At 43.4% G+C, this 22,144-nt stretch overlaps 2 protein-coding genes across 6 annotated transcripts; one reads left to right on the top strand and one right to left on the bottom strand.

Annotated features, from left to right (window-relative positions):
- Positions 1-687: 687 nt before the first annotated feature.
- Positions 688-19,655, bottom strand: gpbp1l1 (GC-rich promoter binding protein 1-like 1). Of its 5 annotated transcripts, none has more exons than XM_034104013.2 (12): positions 19,562-19,655; positions 16,402-17,677; positions 15,689-15,803; positions 12,947-13,076; positions 8,247-8,575; positions 6,055-6,130; positions 5,623-5,819; positions 5,190-5,333; positions 4,114-4,269; positions 3,112-3,236; positions 2,302-2,404; positions 688-1,298 (listed from the first exon to the last, which is right to left on the bottom strand). In XM_034104013.2, the coding sequence occupies exons 3-12, from the start codon at positions 15,746-15,748 to the stop codon at positions 1,125-1,127; spliced, it is 1,494 nt and encodes a 497-aa protein (XP_033959904.1). In that variant the 5' UTR covers positions 15,749-15,803; positions 16,402-17,677; positions 19,562-19,655; the 3' UTR covers positions 688-1,124. The 5 variants fall into 5 exon arrangements, with proteins under 5 accessions (XP_033959904.1, XP_033959908.1, XP_033959905.1 ...); XM_034104017.2 differs by having other exon boundaries at positions 688-1,295; positions 19,562-19,653; XM_034104014.1 differs by lacking the exon at positions 19,562-19,655 and adding an exon at positions 19,424-19,555.
- Positions 19,656-19,889: 234 nt separating this feature from the next.
- LOC117461996 (transmembrane protein 69-like) lies at positions 19,890-21,569 on the top strand. Its single transcript, XM_034104018.1, has 3 exons — positions 19,890-20,030; positions 20,212-20,254; positions 20,336-21,569. Exons 2-3 carry the CDS (start codon positions 20,219-20,221, stop codon positions 21,029-21,031), a joined length of 732 nt encoding a protein of 243 aa, XP_033959909.1. The 5' UTR covers positions 19,890-20,030; positions 20,212-20,218; the 3' UTR covers positions 21,032-21,569.
- Positions 21,570-22,144: the final 575 nt, after the last annotated feature.

The raw sequence follows: 22,144 nt of genomic DNA, 5'->3' as shown, positions 1-22,144 counted from the left end.
CTTAAGTGCTTTGACAATAAATACATAAAATGTCATCTGTGGAAGCCGTGGTACTGTAAAAAGCACAACCAATCATTTTAGCCGGCCAGGCTAAAGTAACTGGATGGCCTACCTGCCTGTCAGCCTTTCATCTGTGCACAAACGTATCTCGTGCCCTCATTGGTCATGTGCGCGTTCGTGTGTGGAGGAGGGGCTCTGTGAGGAAGTGGCAGATTTTTTCCGGTTGTGTATTTTCAAATTCTAGCGATCTCGAGCCGGTTTCTCAAATGACCTACCCCACCTTTAAGTCATATTCCATAATGTGTTTGAACTCTGCTTTTGTGAAAGTAACCTATTCCTTACTGAAATCCTGTTTGAATATGAAATGAATCCAAACAATGGCTGGAAGTCATCTTGATTAGTTTGTAATTTTTTTACAAACCCAATTTCTTGCTTGTACAGAATTATGTTTGATCACCCATTTCAACTCCGAACCGAGGAGCCAAATGATGCCTAAAGCTACCGTCCTTTTTGTAGCAGCTAAAAGAATAGGCATCAGTCAACACAAATACAAAATACTATAGCGAGAAACTACCGCCTTATTGGCTGTTGTTGAATATCCACGATCTGCCTCTCAGACGGACTGAAGGGAATAATGTGCCTGCAGGCAGTGTGTAACAAAGTGACTCAAACAGCACAGGAGGCAGATTCATATTGAAACATATCAGCTTGTCAGGAACCAATTTTTATTAATATCATTAATAATGTGTCATCAGCATCATCAATGAAATGAGTTAGTCTGTTTAAAGCAGAATCAAGTGTGCATTCATTGCCCTTCTTTTCTTGATGAACACGTCAGTTCCACAAAGCGAGGAAGAAAAAAGGAAGAAGGGGTAAAGGTGGAGGACAGAGTGGGGGGGGACTGCAGTGAAGGGGGAAACGCAGGGAAAACAACGTCTGGCGGAGCAGGAATCTCCCCCTTCACTGGGATATGATTGGTTTTTCCCTTGTGCAAGAATGACAACAAAAAGAAAATCAAAAAAACGGAAGAAAGTCAAAATGGTGCTCTAAAAACAAAGATGAGAGGAAGAGGGGGGATTGCTTGCTGGGATGTTGTGTTGTTGTTTTTGTTCCGTAAAGCCACGTTAGGATTTGATGCAGTCGTCGTCGTCAGAGGTCTGGCTGCTGCTACTGGTTTCGGACTCGGAGCCCTCCTCGACGTTCTCCTCCGCCACACTCCTCCAGGGGGTGAAGTGGAGGGTGACCCCCCGCGCCCTGGGGAGAGCCCCGTTCCTCTGCAGGCCGTTCCTCTTCAGCTGCTTGGAGGACACACACAGTCAGACTCAATTGCAATCCAAAACCTTACCCACTCTTACTCAGCTTGCGGTCGGCCACATTAAGTGCCGCTCCAAATAATGGAGGACATAATATTCTCATTTTCAGGTTCATATTTGTATTCTGTACCTCTACTGTGACGTGTCTCCATGCTTTCATGTTCAAAAAGCTCTTTATTTTGCACACTGTGCTGCAGCACCTCTTTCAAAAACCTACACAACACACTACAGGAGAGGGAAAACTACTTCCAACAGGGAGTCTGCATCAGTGCTGAGTTAACCAGCTACCCTACCCAAGCCCCGAGGAAGTGTCGGGGCATTGAAGCACATTTTAGGCCAATCGGTCGTACTACAACTTCTGTGGCAGTCACGTGACGGCATCTGTCCCAAAAAGAGTTCTTCCCGTTGTCTTACATTGGAGTATTAAGAGTATTCTTTTATGTTAAGGTAAATGAACTACCCAGGACGAACACTTGAATAGCCGTTATTTAAATAACTAGGTCCTACAAGTTGGAACATTTGCTGAAAGCCAAATCTAGAGCCGAGAGAGGCTGTGATGCTGCCGCGTTGGAGCGGATTGGAGGCGGGGCTTGAGTAGAAGTCAAGTGCGCATGCTCTATGCTGAAGATCACAGGAAGAATGAGGGAAGAGCGGGTATCTCTTCCTCGAGAGTCAGTGCCCTAGGCAACACACGGCGTACGAATGTCAGTGCACATATTTACTATTAAACTGCACAAATTGACATTTTTACACAGATGTAAACAAATTCACAGGTTACGATAAATTATACAAAATGTTTACATCACATATAAGTGTCTAATGTGTCCAATCTAGAACATGGTTAACTGCATATGATTATAAAGTGTTGTACGTTTACAGCGAGTGTCTCAAAAGCCAAGCCAAGCGTCATGGAGGCAGAGCGCGACGTGGCTGGCTGGAACTGGGCCTCTGGGTCGAAGTAGATCTTAAAGAACCTTGGGGTGCTCACCTGCTCAGTTTTAGTCTGGAACTCTCGCAGCTCGTCCTCCGTTAGAGGCTGGAAGCTGTCATCATTTTCCGGGTACTCCTGCCAGCCCATGGCCTTTAGCAACCTACAAATACAAAAACAGCTTTTGCTCAATTGATGGTTGCTTGGTGACGTTTTTTATATACATTTTGACTTTTCAAATCATTTAATTTCGAGTTTCTCAGAAAGTTGTATTTGTATATATTTAGTGATAGTTTGTTAGGTGTATAATCTTAGAAATATGTAGCTACATATAAAGGTTGAACAGACGGTTGGAGAACGGTGGCCATAATGTTTAAATATTTAGATTTTGGAATCAACTTGTTTTCCTTCACGAGTTGGTGAAGAGACATCAGATCGGCTACAATCACTAAATCATGTTCTTGTTGTCAATTCTTGAGATGAGACTGCATGTGAAACAGGCGAAACACTTGCGGCATAGCGCCCTCTCCTGGAATACAATTAAGGATATCTATTATAGGCGTGTGGCGCAGTGGTTAGTGCGCTGATCTTCGAATCAGAGGATAGCGAGTTCGAGTCTCTGCAGTCAGCATGTCGTTGTGTCCCTGAGACGCTTCACCCCCGATGGCTCCTGTGGGGATTGCCCACAGTATCGAGTATGAAAGTCGCTTTGGATAAAAGCGTCTAACATGTAATGTATTGAAAAAAATTCAGTTGAGTTTTTCTTAAAGAATATCGTTTTTGTTTACAAGAATATTTTCCACTGCTATTCCATGTTTTATTTCACCATAATAGCCCGTCTTTATGCGAGTGAGTGTCAGGCGGTCGTACCTGTGCTCTGCCTCCAGGGAGCTGGACAGGTGTTCGGTGTCAGAGTCGCTGAGCGAGTAGGACAGACCGTTCTCGTGGCACACCTCCTCGCGGTAGACTTTGGGCTCTGGGGTGCTGCTCTCACCCTGAGGACATTCACACAGCACCACAACACTATTCAGTAAATACAAACCAATGGAGTGGAGCAGACAACAGGACTTTGTAATTCTTGTGGATTATCATTTCGGCAATATTTAGCACTTTTCCAGAAAAAAGACCACTAAATATCAGCAACAACGGTCTTTGTGCCGACAGAAAGAATGTCTCTCTTTTGGGACATTACATACAACAATTGAATTCTATTTGTGAAGAATAATGGGGTTTCAGCTTTACAGGATATAATGCAACAGCACTATGAAAACCTGCCCATTGGTCCTTTCCATAGCGACTGTGCCGTGTTCTGGTTAAAGGAGAGGCTTCAGGTCAAAAGGCTCAACTCCCACAGCACTAGATGTTACTATGAAACTACACCGTGGATGATGTACAGTAAGGTCATTATTTATTATATACAAAAGGTTGCACTAAAAATACAAATTATCTCATTAAAATGTGCTGATGTACAGACATTGGGAAAGAGCTTTGACACATTAGAGTGAGAAGTTTATATAAGGAGGGAATGTGGAGATGTCACTGCATGCTTCTTAGGTAACATTAAGCCGTCTGTGGCTCTTTTCTGCTGCAACAATTCACATTCCCCTCTGAGGGACTCATAAGGTATTCTGATATCTCTTTGCATCATAAAAAGAAATACTGCAAACAGCCAAGTACATATTTTTTAAGAATACATTTGATACAAATGAACAAAGCACTTGGAGACAATGGGCTTTAAAAATATGTATTGCTAAAATCCATACATTTTGCAGGACACTACTTGTAACAGATGAAGTTTGGGGGGAGGAACTCTGCATATGTAAATAGACAAAGCAAGCACAAAGAAAGACATGAGAGCGTGGTGCAGCTCACCTCTCCTGAGGTTCCCGGGCTGCTGCTGGTCGTCCGCTCTCCGGTGCCCTCGTCCTTCAGAGCTCGCAGAAACTCGCTCTTACGGTCCGGACCGCGGCGCATCAGCTTCAGCCTTGACGGGGCGATGTCTATGGGAGGAGTCGTGCTGGAAGGGTGCTGCAGGGGCCGGGAGCAAAAGAAAAGAGAGTTCATAAAATCCTATTTTAAGACACTAAATGATCATCTACGAAATCCACTCGGCCAGAACAGAAATGTTGGATGTGTTTTACAGTCAACAAGCATAGAGAGCGACATGTTCCTGCCCCGCGTGAGAGCCGGACGCAGACAAGGACTTTCACACCAACGCTCCCTCAACAAAAAGCAAGGGGATTTTGGAACATTCCACACGTTGTCATTTACACGTTTTGTTCGGCAGGATAATTTCCACATATTAACATGTAATTGTTAAAGTGTAAATGCTATTGCCGGAAGTAATAAAGCTGATGTTAGGCTGTAAACAAGCAACATCACGGTCGCATGGCTGCGCATCACATTGATTATTTAGTCACTTGCTAGCAACCACTGTGTTTATTACATGACATGACAAGTCACTTGTTAGACGCTTTTATCCAAAGCGACTCACACACTCAACACTGTGGGAAATCTTCACAGGAGCACTTTGGGGTGAAGCGTCTCAGGGACACAACGACATGCTGACTGCAGTGGGGATTGAACCTGGGACCCCCTGATCCCAACACCAAGGCTCTATCCACTGCGCCACACGCCCCCCATGAAACACAGTAGGGACACAATTCTGACATCTACGAGTGGGGGTACTACATATTTAAAAATCGTAGAACCCAACGTGAAAATGTCTTTGTGTTGACAACAGATCTTCGTCCAGGCGTCTGACCGATAACGCTACGGGAAGATGTTGACTTCAACCAGAGAGAGAAGTGACTAAATGCTAACTAAGTTCCGCACTCATACGGCACCACAGTTTGAAAAGAAAAGAGAAATGCATCCTCATGGCGCTTGGAAATCCCCCCTCGCACTCTCTGGCCTAAAAGATATTTGTTTGTCTTTTCCCTCCTCACCTCTTTCGTGGGGTTGTGCTGTGGTGCGCTGAGGGGGGGGCTGGGTTTGGCTGCAGAGATGGGGCTGGTGAACACCGAGTCTCGGCCCGGCATGTGGAGGCCGGACTTAGTGATCTCTCTACCGCCGGATTTCCACTGGTTGCTCTGGAAAAGAGGACATACGAGTTAAAAGGGATAAAAGCACACACTTTGCACACTATCATTTTTATATTTCTTAGTAGAAGGCTATTATAAAATGTATTATCACCTATGTATATTGTAAAGACACTGTTCAGATAGATACAGTATCTCTACCTGTTGATATTAATATACAGAATTTAACTATATTTTGACCTCGTTTGTAACGCTAAGTTAACATGCTGCTGTAAAAAAAAGAAGCATATTCCAATTTGGGATCAATTAAGAATCTTATGTCATCTAAACATATCCGTACTTTGGTGGGGGCCACGGCAGGCTTGGGGACCAGGTTCTTGTAAATGCTGGAGCTGGCCATGGGGGTTTTGCTGCCGTTGATGGGCAGGATGCCGGCGGAGGCGAACCCCGCAGAGAAGGCGGTGCCGGGGTCCTCCTTGGAAAGCTTCTTGATAACCAACATTTTGGACACCAGCTGTTTGCCACTAGGGGGGTTTTCTGGAACACAAATCAGTGATCGAATGTTACCCAGCTGCAGTGGAACACTAAGCTTAGCCTTTTCAACCATCGCTTTTTTTATTTAAAAGTGCTCTATTATGCTTTTTGGAGTTTCCACTTGACTGTAGTGTGTTATATAGGTGTGTGTGCATGTAAATGGTCTGCAAAGGCTAAAACACACACATCTGAAAATGAGCATAATAGGGCCCCTTTAAGAGAATCAACGCAGTCTTACCCCACACTCCAGCATGGGGAGCCACCGCTCGCATCGGAGTCCCAGGCTTTCCAGTTGTTTCAGGGTTGAGGGAAGGCTTAAAAGACAAAACACCCGCATTAAATAAGGAAGCTATTAAACACAAAACTGATTCCCAGTGAGCCTGCACTAAGCCTAGATATGGATATTGATTCATCCTTTGGGGATATTGGATATCGAAAGTGTGTCTTTTCTTTAAAGGCTGTATCACAGTAAAGTAAAATCATTTTCTTAACGTAACAGACTTTTCAATCTATTATTTGCTTTGACCCATTTATTTCTGTAAATCCACATTACTGACGATTCTGTGAAAGCATCACAAGTCAACCCTGCAACTGTGTTGTTGTATAGATCGGCTGCACCTGCTTTCTTTTAATAAAGTAAAGCATTTGACAGAAAGTGGAAAATAAATGCTATTCCTTTACACTAGGAGTTTATTTGTGCAGTAACCTTTTTGAGATTAGTTGACGTGAGAGAAAGTCCTGAAAATGTAAGTCATTTAAATTCTATAAACATTTCAAATGTGTTGGTATGTGTTTATTGACTTTCTGTACCAACACTATGAGCAGGTTAAGAACATTACATTTGATGTGGGACTAGGCCTTTTTTTCTTTTTCTCGTGGTATTGAAAGAGTTACAGAGCCTTGTTTTCTTAAGTCTAGTGTGTCGAAGTTTAAAATTCTGGTATAGCGACAATTAGGGATGCTCCGATCGATCGGCCGCCGATAGCGGTATGCGGAGCAACACACTGATCGGAGCCGATCACGTGATTTTCAAAAAATCGGGGATCGGGATTTTTTTTTAATAATTTTTTTTAATTATTAATTTAATGTTACAAAACAAAAATGACCATGTTCACGTCTTAAAGTCATCCTGAGGACTTAGTTTTGGTTTAAAATGACACAACATCATGTATGTGTTGCTTCTTTTGGGCATGTTTTCAGACCTGGTTGCTTATTCCTCTCAAAGCTGGCAACAGAGTGGGCGCAGTGTCTAATAGTAGCAGCAAGCTAACGAGAGGCTACGTTCAGCTGGTGACTCGGGAGTCGGGACAGCGAAAATGTCAGGAGTTTGGAAGTATTATAAAATTGAAAGCGAAGGCAGTGTAACAGCCAGATGCAATGTTTGCAAGGCTGAGGTTCCGCGTGGTGGAAAGAACAGAGCTACGTTCAACACGACCAATCTAATACGCTACCTGAGAAACAAACACCAACAACAACACGGCGAGTACACAGCGGCCACTCAGGTAACGGCACTGAAACAACCGACACTTTCAGAGACTTTCAAAAGGAAAGAGAAACTGCCCCAGAACAGTGAAAAGGCCAAACAAATAACAGCCAAGATAGCTGAATTCATCGCGTTGGATGACCAGCCGTTATCGGTTACCTTTTTCTCTCTTAATGCATTGCATAAAGATCGGATCGGGAAAAATCGGTATCGGCAGATTGTCAAAATCAAATGATCGGAATCGGATCGGGAGCAAAAAAAGGTGATCGGGACATCCCTACTTATAAATATGTTTATCCTTCACTGTCGGGTCACTCATTACTGGATCAGTGATCTGCATGAGATCCTGGAGAGGGAGAGAGGAAAAGAGAGCGCTTCCGCTCATTGCTCCCGTGTTATTATCCAAAGTTAATGTAAACTTGAATAATGTACTTCATTTGAATGTAATAATTATGTTGGTTGTTGTTTGTGGAAGCGCCAGTGAATGAGCCCCGTTAACTGAGTTTTAAACATCACTTTAAATGGAAGATCCCCATAGGCCCCGCCCACTCGATCGGATCGGCCGATACTGATTCCGGCCCCAAAATTGGCGATCAGAGAATCTCTAGCGACAACCTTAGCAATGTTAGTTTTCAATAATCTAAGCATGTTGTTGCTAACCGGATTAAGCCTCATGGGTCGAGAAGAGGAAACTGTTGTGATACAAAATAGTGTTGAAATGTACGTTTTCACGAGGTAAATATGGGGAGAAAATGGAAAGTGAAACTGTTTGACATAATTGTTTACTACCCAGTGTCAACAATAAACACCCTGAGAGTACAACTATATTAAGGGAACCCTCTTTTTATTAAATGTCGAGTAGCTTTGCCACTGAGTATCTGATATTTCAACAGAGCTTGGTCATGTAAGCGCTACGTTGAGGTCAGTGAACGCAGTGATCCACTCACAAAGTCCTCTTCCACGAACTTCAGCTTGTCGTCCTTGCCGTCTTTGCGTTCCTCGTTGGGGAACTTGTCCTGGTACGAGGGGCCCTTGCGGGGATGAAAGTTGCCGTTGCGCTGCCGGTGCGCCCCCTGCCTGTCCCTGTCCACTCCTACCCGTTTGGGGTGGCGCCCCTGGTGGTGGTGGCCGTCCTGGGCTCCACGCGGCACTCCGTGCCAGCTGGGTGTTTCTTTCCAACAGGAGCCCCCCGCCAGCCCGCCATGCCCCCCTTTGGCTACCCCCGAGTCCACCGAGTCATGCCTCAGAAGCAGAGAAGGCTGCTGCCACCCGTCACCTTCAGAGAGAAGAAATATACATAAGAATGATGCCAATACGGGGCAAACAAACATCACAATAAACTTTTTACAAAACACACCAGCAGTTAGAGTCTTAAGTTCATTCATAGTGAGCCAACCATCCATTTAGCCTGAACAGAGAGGATGCTGGGTAACCCTGAAGTGACGAAGTAGGGCTGTGCGATTATGGCAAAAATCATAATCACGATTATTTCTGGTCAATATTGATATCACGATTATTCAATACAATTATTCTTTGACTTTGAAAACATCCATTTATTGAACTTGAAAACAAGTTAAAATAATAATTTGAACAATATGTTTTTAACAGTTGATTACCCTGAACTTTAAGTTTAATTCAACTGAAAAAACAATAAAAAAAGAAAATTATACATTTATATCTACATTTAAATAAATAATATCAAAATAATAAATACCAATAAAGAAGATAAACAAATATTTTGGAGCACACTTCCACAACCTACTAAACATATATAAATATGATAACTAATGTCACTCACAACCTGTAATGTTTAATTATACTGCTACATGCAGTACTCTTATTTTGGTAACCCCGGAGCATGGAGGACCAGAGAATAGAGAAATGGCAACTGAAGCTTCCCTTGTAACGTGTTTATATGGATTTATTAAACAGAGCTGCAAGTCACAACACAACCTGGCCGAGAGGGCTTTTAGGGAGGGGTGAAAGCGCATGCTATTTTTTGGGTAAAAAAAAGAAAAAATCCTGCGGTGTGGGTGGATTGGGATGAGGGGCGCTTGTTTTTCACTCGGCTCCTCCCGTTTTGCCAGTACTGTGGTGTTAGTGGTTTAGGAAGAGGGGAGTTCTTCACAAGTCCAGCGCTCCCTAACTCATGCCTGGCTGTGACGTAAATGGTGTGCGGCCGTGAAGCCAGGACAGTAAACAAACATGTCGTCGGTCGTATGGGACTATTTCAAAGTTAGATAGTTCGCTTGCTATTTGTATTAACAAATGCAATGCAGAAGTTCCACGAGGAGGGAAAAAGGCAACGAGCTATAATACTTCCAACCTGATCAGTCACCTGAAACATCGCCATCGCTACGATGGTGTGTTAACAGCGTACGAAGACGCCTGCGCTGCTAAACTAGCGGCGAATCCAAAGCCAGCTGCAAAGGCACCGGGGCTTTTACCTATCGACGAGGCTTTTGAAAAAGGCAAGAACTTTATTTGGGAAAATAAACATGGTCACTTTGAAGAGTCAAAACTGTTCTTGGCTTTGTTTTGTTCATAGTAGTAATGCTCATGTCATTTGCTCACTTACCACCAGGTGTGCAAAAACTACAGGTACATTTAATATATATATATATATTATATTATTATCGGGTATCGGTATCGGTCTTGAGAAGCAGGAAGTTATCGGTATCGGTTTCAAAAAAACAATATCGTGCATCCCTAATTGATATGACTATCTGCTTATTAAAAAACACCTAAACAATAAGTGTCGCTATGCAACCGGGTGAGGCCACAAAGTATAGCGCAGCATTATGCATTTGTTTACATGCCCACCGGAACCCTGAGGCATTACCAACAGATCAACGCACAATCAACCCATCCAGGACATCTCTTTCTCCACATGAAGTGTTAGACATTAGAGTTGACTCTTCTTGTCTGTCACATACTCTTCTTGTCTGTCACATAAATGGCGCAAGTTGCGCAACTGATGTGGTATTGCGCTAAGCGGAAATTATTTTGAACGGACACTTTGATCGGAGAGATTTAGATTTGCCGGTCTTCAGCATATATTACCGGTCGTAGTCCGGTAATTACCGGCTAACGGGAACTCTGGCTAGAACTAGCTAGATTTGATCGATATGGACATAAACGAGAGTGAAGTCTAATCGTACAGGAGAGAGAGAGATCAGCTGCTGCTGATGGACACGCAGCTCTGCATGATCACCTGCAGCTCCGCCCGCTGTGATGGAGCGGTGAGCAGAGCAAAACACACACTTCCAAGTTAGATCATCACCCGTAGCTATTTTAATTACCCCTCAAACTACCTAAACTAGTTATAAATATGTTTACTTTAACTGTCGGGTCACTCATTACTGGATCAGCCAGCTGCATGAGACGGATACTGACGGGCTGTCAGGAGAGGGGGAGGAAAAGAGAGACTCCGTGTATTATTCTTATACTATTATATAGAGTCGTTATTAATTTGTTTTAAAGCTCAATAAATAACAAAGAAGACCTCTGACCGGCACTTTTCTAAATTTTGTCCGGAAGATTTAAATTTGAACGGACATGGTGACAGGCGGAAAAAAATTCTAACGGAAACTCTGCTGCGCGGTTCCCTTGGAAGAGGCGGAGAGGTGGGCGTTTTCCATCTGCTGGTGGACTACCGGGAGATTGAACGTCCTGCTCGGGTAGGGTTGGGAATTTGAAAGCAAATGTATATTTGAATATTCGTATACATTGCATTATTCAATTTGATAATATGTAATCAACTTAGGCATACCTCCCAAAAAAAAAAAAAATTAATAAAAAATTCATTAATAACTCATATTCGAATACATGAATAATTTCAAATATTCAATTAAAGCGTTCCCATCCCTACTCGGGAGCCAGGCTCAGAGTTAGTGGCAGTGGACCTGCCTTTTACAGCAGAAGCACACGCTCGCCTCGGGGAGGGAGAAAAAGAGAAACAGAGGCCACCGAAACAGCCAGAGCCCTCCCTCAAACCCACCTCTGCTGCTCAGCCCCGCGTCAAATCTACAGTTCCTCTAGAGTCTACCACAACCATCAGCAACAAGTGGACATGGAGAACTACATGAACCACATGTTACTACATCCACCGCGGAGAATAAACAGAAGGGCAACCAGGCAACCATGCTCGGGGTCTTCTTCGCTGCTTTTGGTGTATTTTGTGGCGGAAGTACGGCGCCACTTATAGGCCCGGCATATGTACTACAGCGTCTCTAGCGGGTCGAGGGGTCTCGTGTGAAGGGACACGTTTATTGAGCCGATTGCGTGTGGACAGAAGACTTTTTTGATATCGAATTCTGATCGTTTTTGTTTCCGTGAAAACTGAGCCTTAGAACCTTCCTACATTCACCAGTGGGGTATTTACATCACAAAACATGAGAATGGTTTAAGCCAGTGTAAACCACAGCCCTTAATTCAGGCCACTAAACAAAAACTAATTCAAAAACACATTGACTTTGAGACAAGGGGAATCAGAACTGGTAAATGTCTAACTCATTAAAACACCACTGTCTTCTGAGCAGCTGGCCTCATGTCCTACAGGGAGATCAATAAGTCCTCTTTAAGTGGAGTTAGCAGCTCTCCATCGTCTTCAGCTCCACACAGTTTAAAGTTCAGCAGAATTATTTTACTAGAACTAACTAATGACATTTTGGTAACATACCTAGCATTAGGTCTGTCTTGAAAGCTCCAAAAAAAGTTTTTAACTTTAGTGTCTGTCTTTATAATCAGCAACCGAAGAACCTGGTTCTGGTGGTTCTGTTTTAAGTCATCTTTGATTGTTGTTTAAGTATTCAGTAGGTTAGCTTGCTCACAAGTTCAGAACGTTCATTAATTACAGGACATGGTCAGCAGCAGACTTTAAATAACAACATGAAATTAAAGCCACTACACACTAAGAGAGTGGTGCAGGACTGAGTCCTAAAACCTGGAATTGACTACCTTTTTACCCTCTTCTCGAAGTTACCGTTTATTTGTTCATATTATTGGCTAGACTCCTGAACGAAGGTCTGTGGTTCACACAAGTTTAAGAGATTATAACCCGTCGTTCCACGGCATAGAATATGTCAGTAAATAGCCCACTGGTGATTGTCTGAAGCTTCAACGTGTCATCATAACTGCAGCTCCTAACAAGTGGCTAAATGAGATCCCTCCGACATGAGTCCCCTTTTAGCTAAGCTGTGGTGATGAACAGACATGCAACTTTCATTTAGCTCGTTAAAGCCTAACATTAGCTTTTTATTTCTGGTAATAGAATTTACGCTTCAGAAATCACAAAGTGGTCAATATGTGAAGATTATGCTGCTGAACAAAACGTGTGGAGTGTCAGGAGCGTGAGCGCCGCAGAACTTTCCTTCTGGAATATACCAGACTCAATGGAGAAGTCTCCTTGCTTTTAGTCGAAGGAGCCCCGACGATGCCAACTTCCTGGTCTACACAAAAACACCACTGCACCAGTCTCTAGGTTACCCATAACAAGACTTCCAATAACGCCTATGATAGCTTTGATCCAGCACCTCACTGTAAGAAGATTCACTCACAGTTTCATTCATATGTTCACCGTCTCTGCCACGTGCTAACGGTAACAGTGTTAACAACAAGAGCGGAGGCAAACGGTTGTGACGGTTACCTGCTGGAGCGCGCAGGGAGCCGTTGTTGAAGAAGCCATCGGAGGAGTTGTGGCGGCGGCGGCTCACAGAGGTTCTGCCGTCTCTGTGGTGGTGGGGCTCGCCTTGTTTCTCAAGGTTGGCAGCAGGGGACTGGAGGAGGACAGACAAGGGGACGGGTCGGTCAAAGGGAGATGCTGGACAATGAATTATGTGTCAAAGTAAACTGAGGACAACAAATTGCCAAAATAGATGAAGCAGCTACCCCGAGCCCATTTTCCATGACATCATTTTTTAAAATCTTTGATCTTGTGAAGAAACTTATAAATCATCCCCATAGTTGGTGTCTTACTCCCTCAGACAACTTCAGTAACTCAAAGTGAAAGCAATGCAGGGATCTATTCTTGGAGATCCCAAAAGCAGACTTCAGAGGAACTGAGAAGAATCTGGGAATGCTTTATCTTGAGGATCGTGGCAGAGACCAGAAAGCCTCTGAATCATATCCTCGCCATGAGCTCGAGGTTCAAAGATCAAATACGACTTCTCTTCAGCCTATGCCTGCAAGAGTCACCTCAGGGAAATACCACCCCCCCCCCCCCCCCCGCAGATTTACAGCGTTATGATGTGCAATCAAACCATGAGAATAAACTGCAGCTCCGACCCTGACAGGTGAGTGCAGACTGATCCCTGAAGACAGGTGACATTGAGGTGAAGTCATGTGTCAACAGGACAAGGACTGTGCACTTGTTTCACTGTCTTGACTCTTGATTTCACAGACAGGCCACTAAGCTGGGCTTCTTCTTGACTCACAGAATACACTGAGTTCTGCACAGGAGAAACACATTTAAGGTCTTAAAAAGGACAATCAGAGCATTCAACACTTTCATTTAAAAAGACCCTATTTTTTGGGGGGGGGGGGTTTACCCTTTCCTTTAGAGTTTTATATAGGTTTTGTATGTAAATGGTCTACAAAGGCTAAAATCCCTGTATTCCCTCCAGAGGGAATTTCTCTCCCACCCCTCCCTCCATCTGCCTGAAACACCATTGGACTCCTTTGTTTACTTCTGTAACATAGTGACATCACTATGTAACACTCCCATTTCTATTTGCTAGCACTCCAACACAATGGATGCGATGGGCGCATAGGCGATGGACATCTTTAAGCAGTTCACCAATCAAAACAAAGTAGGCCAGCTAACCAATCAGAACAGACTGGGCTCTGGTTTCAGACAGAGGGTGAAAAGAGGTGCTGCAGCACAGGGGGTATGAGAAGAATAAAGACCTTTTTGAACATTAAAGGTGTCATGTCATGCTTTTCCGGTTCTTACCCGTCCCCTTGTGTTATGAAGGGTTTTCTGCATGTAACGGTCTGCAGAGTCACAAACCCTCAAAGTGCACCCTGTAGCGAGTAGAACTCTAACACAGAGAAGACCTGTCTGAGCTGCCCCAGAACGCCTCGTTGGACATTTCTCTTTCTCTTCCTGGTCACAGTGACGTGACAACGACCCAAATGGACGCATTTGTCCAAATGGACAAATCCACGGACTTGCTCACACACACAATCTTTTCTCAGCTGCAGCTCCGCGGATTTCTCAGCCTGAGACGGCGGGGCGCGGGTGTGTGCTCGGGCTGGGTTTTGCTGTGTCTCTTCGACCCCACGCAGCAACTAGGAAACCACACCAGTATGCCAGCTCACACTGTCCGCTCCTCGCAGCAGCGAGCCCCCCAACGTCCCTCAAATGCGGCACCCAGACCCCACGCAGCATTCTCATCTGTTTGTCCTTACTGGTGTCATTTTCTGGTTGCTAACAAACGCCATTGTAACACATACACACTGATGTTCCGCTGTAACGGTGGTAGACTCATCAGAACAGAGTGGGCGAGCTGACCAATCAGAGCACAGTGGGCACACAGGGAGGGGGGGGGGGGGGGGGGGGGGCAGGAGCTCCAACAAGCCGTGTAGGACAGAGAGTGAATACACAGACTATACAGAGATGCTGTGAGAAACCAATGTGAGTTTGGAACATTGAACAATATAAATCTATTCCAGTAGACCTCAACAATGGAACTATGATCAGTAGAAATAGCCATGACATGGGACCTTTAAGGCATGGACACATGTCAAAGTAGAGGCACAAAATACAAATATGAACCTGGACATTTGCATAATAGGGCCCCTTTAAATATGAAAGTTTAATTTTTCCTTTTGTCTGCACAGTTCCTTTGCTTTTGTAATGCTTAGAATTTCCCTGCTGAGTGAAAACTAAATATTTCTGGCTCTGATGTTATTAAAATAGTTTATTTCCTTCCTTTGCGAGACTTTAAAATGAAAGCACACAATATCTCAGTGACCCTCAGCTGAACCGTGAGCTGGCTGACATGTTGCCAACTGCACACACGTTCACTCAGGTACACATTTAGAGCAGTGACAATATTGTCAAGCTCTGTCTATCTCAATTACCATGTGCTTCTGTATTCAACAGCACACACACACACACACACACACACACACACACACACACACACACAACACACACACACACACACACACACACACACACACACACACACACACACACACACACACACACACACACACACACACACACACACACACACACACACACACACACACACACACACACACACACACACACACACACACACACACACACACACACACACACACACACACACACACACACACACACACACACACACACACACACACACACACACACACACACACACACACACACACACACCTTGGCAGGCTGGGGCGTGGAGAAGTTAAGCCAGGCAGGGACAAAGTCATGCTGCGCCATTTAGGTCCAGTGTTTCCGGTCAGTGGATCGAGGCATCAAACCTCATGGCCAGGATCTGATACAGAAAGGGAAGAGACAGTAGGAATGACATCTTTAGGAATTCAGTTCCATCACATTTCTTTCAAGGAGTTTTGTCTACCGATAGATATTCAGACATTCACTGCATAAAGGCTCTCTCAAGTGCCAGAAGGAGTTCTATTCTTAGCAGAACACAACAAAGCTCGACTTGATGCAGCTGTGAAGGAGGTTGACAGCTTGGATGGTAGATATCTTGTGCACCATAATACAAGTGTGTATGTCATAAATGTATTTAGCTCATTTAGAATAGCTGTGGTGATAAGCAGCTATGTGACCACTTTAGTTTATAGCCTAGCACTTTCTTTTTACTTCTGCCCAACGCATTTCAACTTCAAAAATGGTAAAATCGGTGGAGATTATTCTGTTGTATAAAATGTGTAAGTTGCATGTTTGCCACAGATCATTAAATGGTGGTTAATTGTGCAGCCCTCCTTTAAAACATTATGCATACTTTGTAGAAAATGAACACCTGCGAGTGACACAATGTTGACAAATGGCCAAGTCACAGCATTTCATGTATCGCTATAGAGTACCCGGTGCATGTTTTGCAGCGTGAAATCAGACTGCATCATTACCCCAGAGTCTGGCTCTGAAGTCCTCTGCCTCCTCTCTCGGTCCGGCGTGGCTCGGTTCCTCAGGCCCGTTGGCGCTGATCACAGAGTGTGTGCACTGACGGACGGGGAGCGGCACACCGACGACCCCCTCTCCACCTCCCACAGGAAAGCACAGCCCCTTTCCCCAGAGGCAGATGCCTTCTTCCAGGGTGAAACACTGGGAGATGGGTCAAAAGGTTGCAGGAATGATCTGGAATGGCCAAGCAGGAAGTCAGATTGTTAAGCAGAAGCGATTCTCCTTCTTGAACCAGATTCCCCTAACAGCTCCTATGCGGGTCACGTCTCCGATGAATTTCCGAGTGCTACCGTTTCCAGTTCAGGTATTTCGTTCCCAGGCAGATTGAATTCTTCACAAACTCATTTGAGCCACTGTTTCTTATCGTCAGGAGCAACCCTGATAGGACTTTATGCTGAATGGCAAAAATGAAACAAATTCTTATGGGAAGCAGTCTGTGAAAGTTGTCTGCCCTGGAACATGGACAGCCGTTTGTGTAGCAGTTCCACTTTGACACCAGACGAGGGGAGACAGACAGCTGCCACACTGCGTGCCAGTATGTTTTGTCCTCGATTCGCCTTTTACCGAATCATTTTAAGATCTACCGAAACACACGCAGAAAAGAAAAAAGGAGTTCAGAGACAGTCTCTTACTGGCGATGGAGGTCACTGAAAACCATTGCTCACCTCATTAAACGGCTGAAAAAGACTGTCTGAGTTTGAAGAAAATAATGCTCAAAAGGGTTCAAAGTCACATGACAATGAAGGAAGTAAAACCCTATGTTACATCGCCGTCATGTTCAGTGTTGGTTAGTGAAATATAGATGCTGCAGGATGATTCATTATAATGCCGTTTTTATCTGTATACGTTTTAATTTCACATTTGTAAGATCCCCATTTAATTATCTGCCGTTTTATGATTGAAGCAGATGTAGGGCTTAGCTCTGATTTCATAGGTATGCAAGCTCAAAAGCGAAACAGCAAATCTTCCAAAGAAAAGGGTTCTGCGTGTCATACGATGCTCAAAAGTCCTTCATTGACAAATAGAAAGTGTCTGAACAGAAATCCACGAGAGCCAATTCAACGTCCTCTTCCGAGTTGAAAAATAGAATACGTCCAAAATGTGTCATGAGGGTATTTCCCTTCTTCAATGATGTTTTCTCCCACACGTGAAGTTTCTGCGATGCAGTTTTCTGTTGTTCTTGCTCAGGGTTTACGGTATCAGCACAGGAACACACTGGACCTGAATAAAAGAAAAAAAGACTTCATTCAGAAAAGCAGGTTCAACAAATATAAACGTATTAACACTAAGGTGTTAGTTTCTTTAGTACACATAGCTTGTCAAATTCACCAGTCCTGCAACAAAAATAATCCTTCCTTACGAAAATTAAATCTCCAGTTTTGTTCAAACTTTTTTTACAAATACTGCAAATATTTCTCTATATTTTAATGTTATAACAATTTCTTTTTATAAATATCGTTTTTTATAATAGTTTAGTTTGTTGGTTTTAACAATTTATCTTCATTAAATATGTTTATGTAAGCGTCATGTACACCAAGACAAATTCCTCATATGTGTAAACCTTGGCACTAAACCTGATTTAGAAGAGTCTTGATTCGGGCTATAAGCTTTCTTTGAAGGCTTGCATTACTGAGTGTATCATGTTTAGGTCACCCTTTTTGACATGAAACAAAAAAAAACATGATCAACACCTAAGAAAACACCACCACAATGCAACAGCTAGCAAAATAGCCATCTAATGAAACCTCTCTGTAACATGTTTAAGGCAGGGCTGTTATAATAAACTTGCTTCACATAATACGGTATTTGGCTTAAAGTAATATCTTCTTTTATACTTCTTTTACTGAAAACAGCTATGTGGGATGTGAGTAAGATACTCCTTTTTTAAAACCCAAAATAGCTTCCAGTTCAAGAGATGCCTTCAAAGCTCACTTGAAATACATTTTTGAGTGGTATAAGAAAAAAAATCATGACTCAGTGATCTCATGCTGAAAGCTGGCTCTTTTAAAAAAAAAATTGTGTCAGCTTTGGTAAATGAAATATTTATAACAGTGTAAAAATAACTCAAAACACTTTCTTCCTCCAGACTGCTGCGCATCTAAACAGGCCGTGCAGACAGTGCAATGCTGGAGGAAAGGTCTACAACCTCAATAGCGATTGTTCACCCCTACACCTTGACCAACCATGCAATAAAATACAGTTCACACCAAATCCATTCCTGTATGCCAGCACACACTCAGAGACACCGTTAACGTATTCCCACTGAACTATTACGTAACAGCTCAACATCAACGAGTTTGCCACGGACACGGGCTTCAAAGAGCAACACACACATCTAACGTTACTTCACTGTGAACAACGTTCACGTAAATGACGGCAACACAATGCACGGATTTTAACATTAGTATTCACTGTGAAACCCCCACATGTCCACAAACACTGCAGCATGCAACACACAGTAACGTTACATGCACGCTTCACCCAGCTAACGAACGCTAGCCGAGCAATGTTATGTATTAAAGTGCATTGAAATACGTTAAGAAGCAATGCAGCCGTGGTGTGAGCTTAATAACCAAAGTCAATCGCCAACTAACAACGTTATCAGATCTATGTCAGCTCTGCCGTTAGCTAACTCTGCTTAGTTAACTAAGGTTAACGTTAGCGTAGCACTTGTTAGCTCATAGCTGGCGTTAGTCAGCCTGTTAAGTGACGTTAGCCACTGATAACTGCGAGGTAGTTGACTTTACTTAAGACAGTTAGAGGGCTAAGCAAAGCACAAACGTATCCAATATGCTAACTGCAACTAAAACTGTCTATTTAGGCAGCTGTCACGTACATATAGAGGTAAACAGACCTGGCTTCGTTGGAACAACACAGTTTCAAAATGGCTTCCTTAGCAGCGGCAGCACACATTCATCAGCCTGCTAAGTGCTACCGAGCTAACTTGCAGTATTTCGTGACGTGTACCTTCTCCGAAGCAACATAGTCTCCAATACAGAATGTTCAAGGATATCAATAGTCTGAATACATTAACGAGATTGCACTTTTTTACAACTATGCACTTCTTTACTGATACGCTATTGACGTTTGTTTGGGTTTTCTTACCACTCGCTGCCACTGAGGGATTCGAACAGCCTCAATGATGCTACGTTCAAGATCTGCTGCGAATATGCAACCTAAAGAGGTCCCTTAGTATTTTTAAAGTCGAACAGGCTCAATAGTCTCTGTAAATACGTTTCTTTTGAAATAACATACATGGCTGAACCTGGAAATCTGCAGTGATATACAATATATATATATTTAAAGTACTCCAAGGACACTATGTCGGTAGCACGTAAAGTGGAATATTGCTATCCTGAATATAACTTAATACCTCCCCCGCCACTGACAGCCAAACCAGTCGATAACAGAACAGTCTCATTCAGTTTGAGAATATAAGAAGACAGGCATTTAATCGAGCAAGGATACAATGGCAGCATGCAAACGACCTTTAAATTAAGCTCGTTAACTTTGTGACCACTAACTCTGTGTAATTGTGCGTGTAGTGGCCATTGAATGACAAAACAATTAAAGGGTAACGTATACGTCACTTCTGTGTTTTATTGATTGTTACAGTATGAAAGCTCTGTATTGCATCAGGGTGTATGCTAACTGTTAATAGCACAACGTTGGTATAGGGTGGTTATGTATACAATTCCATTGTGCATGTCTTATGGGGATTATGTCATTACTAATTAATAACGTTTATTTTACAGATTCAAAATGATTACTACATCTGGAAGACGTTTAATTTCTGGGGTAAGAAATCCACTCTTGACAATGCACATGCACTGATAAAAACATGTTTTTTATGCACTTTGATGCTTATCATGTTCTCAGGTTTCAGTATGGAGGTGTGTTCAGCAGATAACCAGAGCCACACACTACACAACAACATCTCAGCTGTTTCCTTCTCAAGCCTCCTCAGTGTTGATGTCATCCAGACTCACTCCCACCAACAGTTTGTTGAGCATCAGCTGGCATGCCTCACGCCTGTGCCACGGGGACTCAAGAGCTACCTCAGGGAGAGGTGACAGGAAAGACGGCTTCAGTTTGAGGGCCCTCAGCCAGGCTCCTAAACCAGCCCTCTACATCGGTGTCTCTGGGCTTATCCCTTTCCTGTCTGCCCCTCTCCTGATGGCTGCCACACAGACCTTCTACCCGGAAGTGGCGTATGCTCAGATGGTCTACGGAGCCTCCATAGTGTCCTTCCTCGGAGGCGCCCGCTGGGGGTTTGCCATCCCAGCCGGTAGTCCTGCTAAGCCTGACTGGATGAACTTGGGCAACAGTGTGGTTCCTGCACTCCTGGCCTGGATGGCGCTGCTCTGCAGGGACAATATAGCAGAGGGAGCTCTGGTGGTTATTATGGGATTGGGCCTGTCTCTGCACTATGACCTGACCCTGCTGCCGGGCTACCCCTCCTGGTTTAAAGCCATGCGGACTATACTCACTCTGATCGCCACTTTCTCACTGGTGGCTACCCTGACAATTAAGAAATTCTGTCCTGAGAAGAAACTTAAAGAGAGTAAGAAATGATTCAAAAGGGACAGTGTGTACTTTTGAAACCACATGGACTCAATAAAACATTGAAATTATGCACAGCTGTGAAGACACTCAGTAATTATGTAACTAAGTAATAGTTTTTTCACTTTTAGGACGAATGTGAGTGAAATATCATTTAGAAAACAAATAAGTTGCCAAGCGTAAAACAAGAAAGGCTTTGAAAGAAAACATTTGTAGAATCACATTGTTTGTGAAAAGTTATTATTAGCCGAATAGCCGTGCGTACTCTGATCACTCGGCCGCTTCTTTCTCACTGGTGGCTAGCCTGAACATGAGGAAATGCTGCACTGAGAAAAAGCGTTCAGAACTGAATTTACGAGGACAGTTTTTACTCCGAGTCACATGGACTCAATAATAAGTCTGGTGTGATTTGTTCATACTGTACAATACATCATCCCTGAACTGTAACTCTGTAACATATTAAATAGTTCTAATATCTTTTGGGACAAACGTGACATGTATAAAAGTGTTATATCTTACAAAGAAATGAATAAAAACAGTGTAACATTAATCAGAATCATATTCCTTGCTGTCAAAAGTACAAGGAGAATAACATCGCGGATACAAGCAGCCGAAATAGGTTTCCTCTGGAGGGGGGCTGGCATCTCTCTTAGGGATAAGGTGAGAGGATTCGGAGTCGAGCAGTTGCTCCTTTATGTAGAAAGAAGACAGTTGAGGTGGTTCGGGCACCTGGTAAGGATGCCACCTGACTGCTTTCCTAGGGAGGTGTTTCAGGCACATCCAGCTTGGAGGAGAGAATCAGAATACCTTTATTAGTCCCACAGAGGGGACATTTGCATCGTTACAGCAGGAAAGAGCCACAGACAGCTTAATGTTACATATGTTAAAAAAAAGTACTAAGTTATGATATAATAAAAAAACAAAATACTTTTCAAAATACAAATCCTGTAACAGTTCTTAGGATTTAGCAGCCAGGTATATATTACACAGTTATTAATGGCATATGTATATAATAATGTATATATTGCACATAGTTTGATGGTATTTAACAGCAGCAAGTTACACAATTTACAAAATGCAAAAAACACACCTTGTAACGGTTCTAAGGATTTAGCAGCCAGGTAT

This window comes from Pseudochaenichthys georgianus, chromosome 17 (assembly GCF_902827115.2).
Source record: "Pseudochaenichthys georgianus chromosome 17, fPseGeo1.2, whole genome shotgun sequence".
NCBI classification, from domain to species: Eukaryota; Metazoa; Chordata; class Actinopteri; order Perciformes; family Channichthyidae; genus Pseudochaenichthys; species Pseudochaenichthys georgianus.
This window is presented reverse-complemented; position numbering and strand designations above follow the sequence as displayed.

Coding starts and splice junctions, on each gene's coding strand:
- LOC117461996 (XM_034104018.1), top strand. CDS start 20,219: ATGATTACTACATCTGGAAGACGTTTAATTTCTGGG. Junction 20,255..20,335: donor GAAGACGTTTAATTTCTGGG/GTAAGAAATCCA, acceptor TCATGTTCTCAG/GTTTCAGTATGGAGGTGTGT.
- gpbp1l1 (XM_034104013.2), bottom strand. CDS start 15,748: ATGGCGCAGCATGACTTTGTCCCTGCCTGGCTTAACTTCTCCACGCCC. Junction 3,237..4,113: donor GCCCGGGAACCTCAGGAGAG/GTGAGCTGCACC, acceptor GAATGTCCTCAG/GGTGAGAGCAGCACCCCAGA. Junction 1,299..2,301: donor TCCAGACTAAAACTGAGCAG/GTGAGCACCCCA, acceptor GTGTCCTCCAAG/CAGCTGAAGAGGAACGGCCT.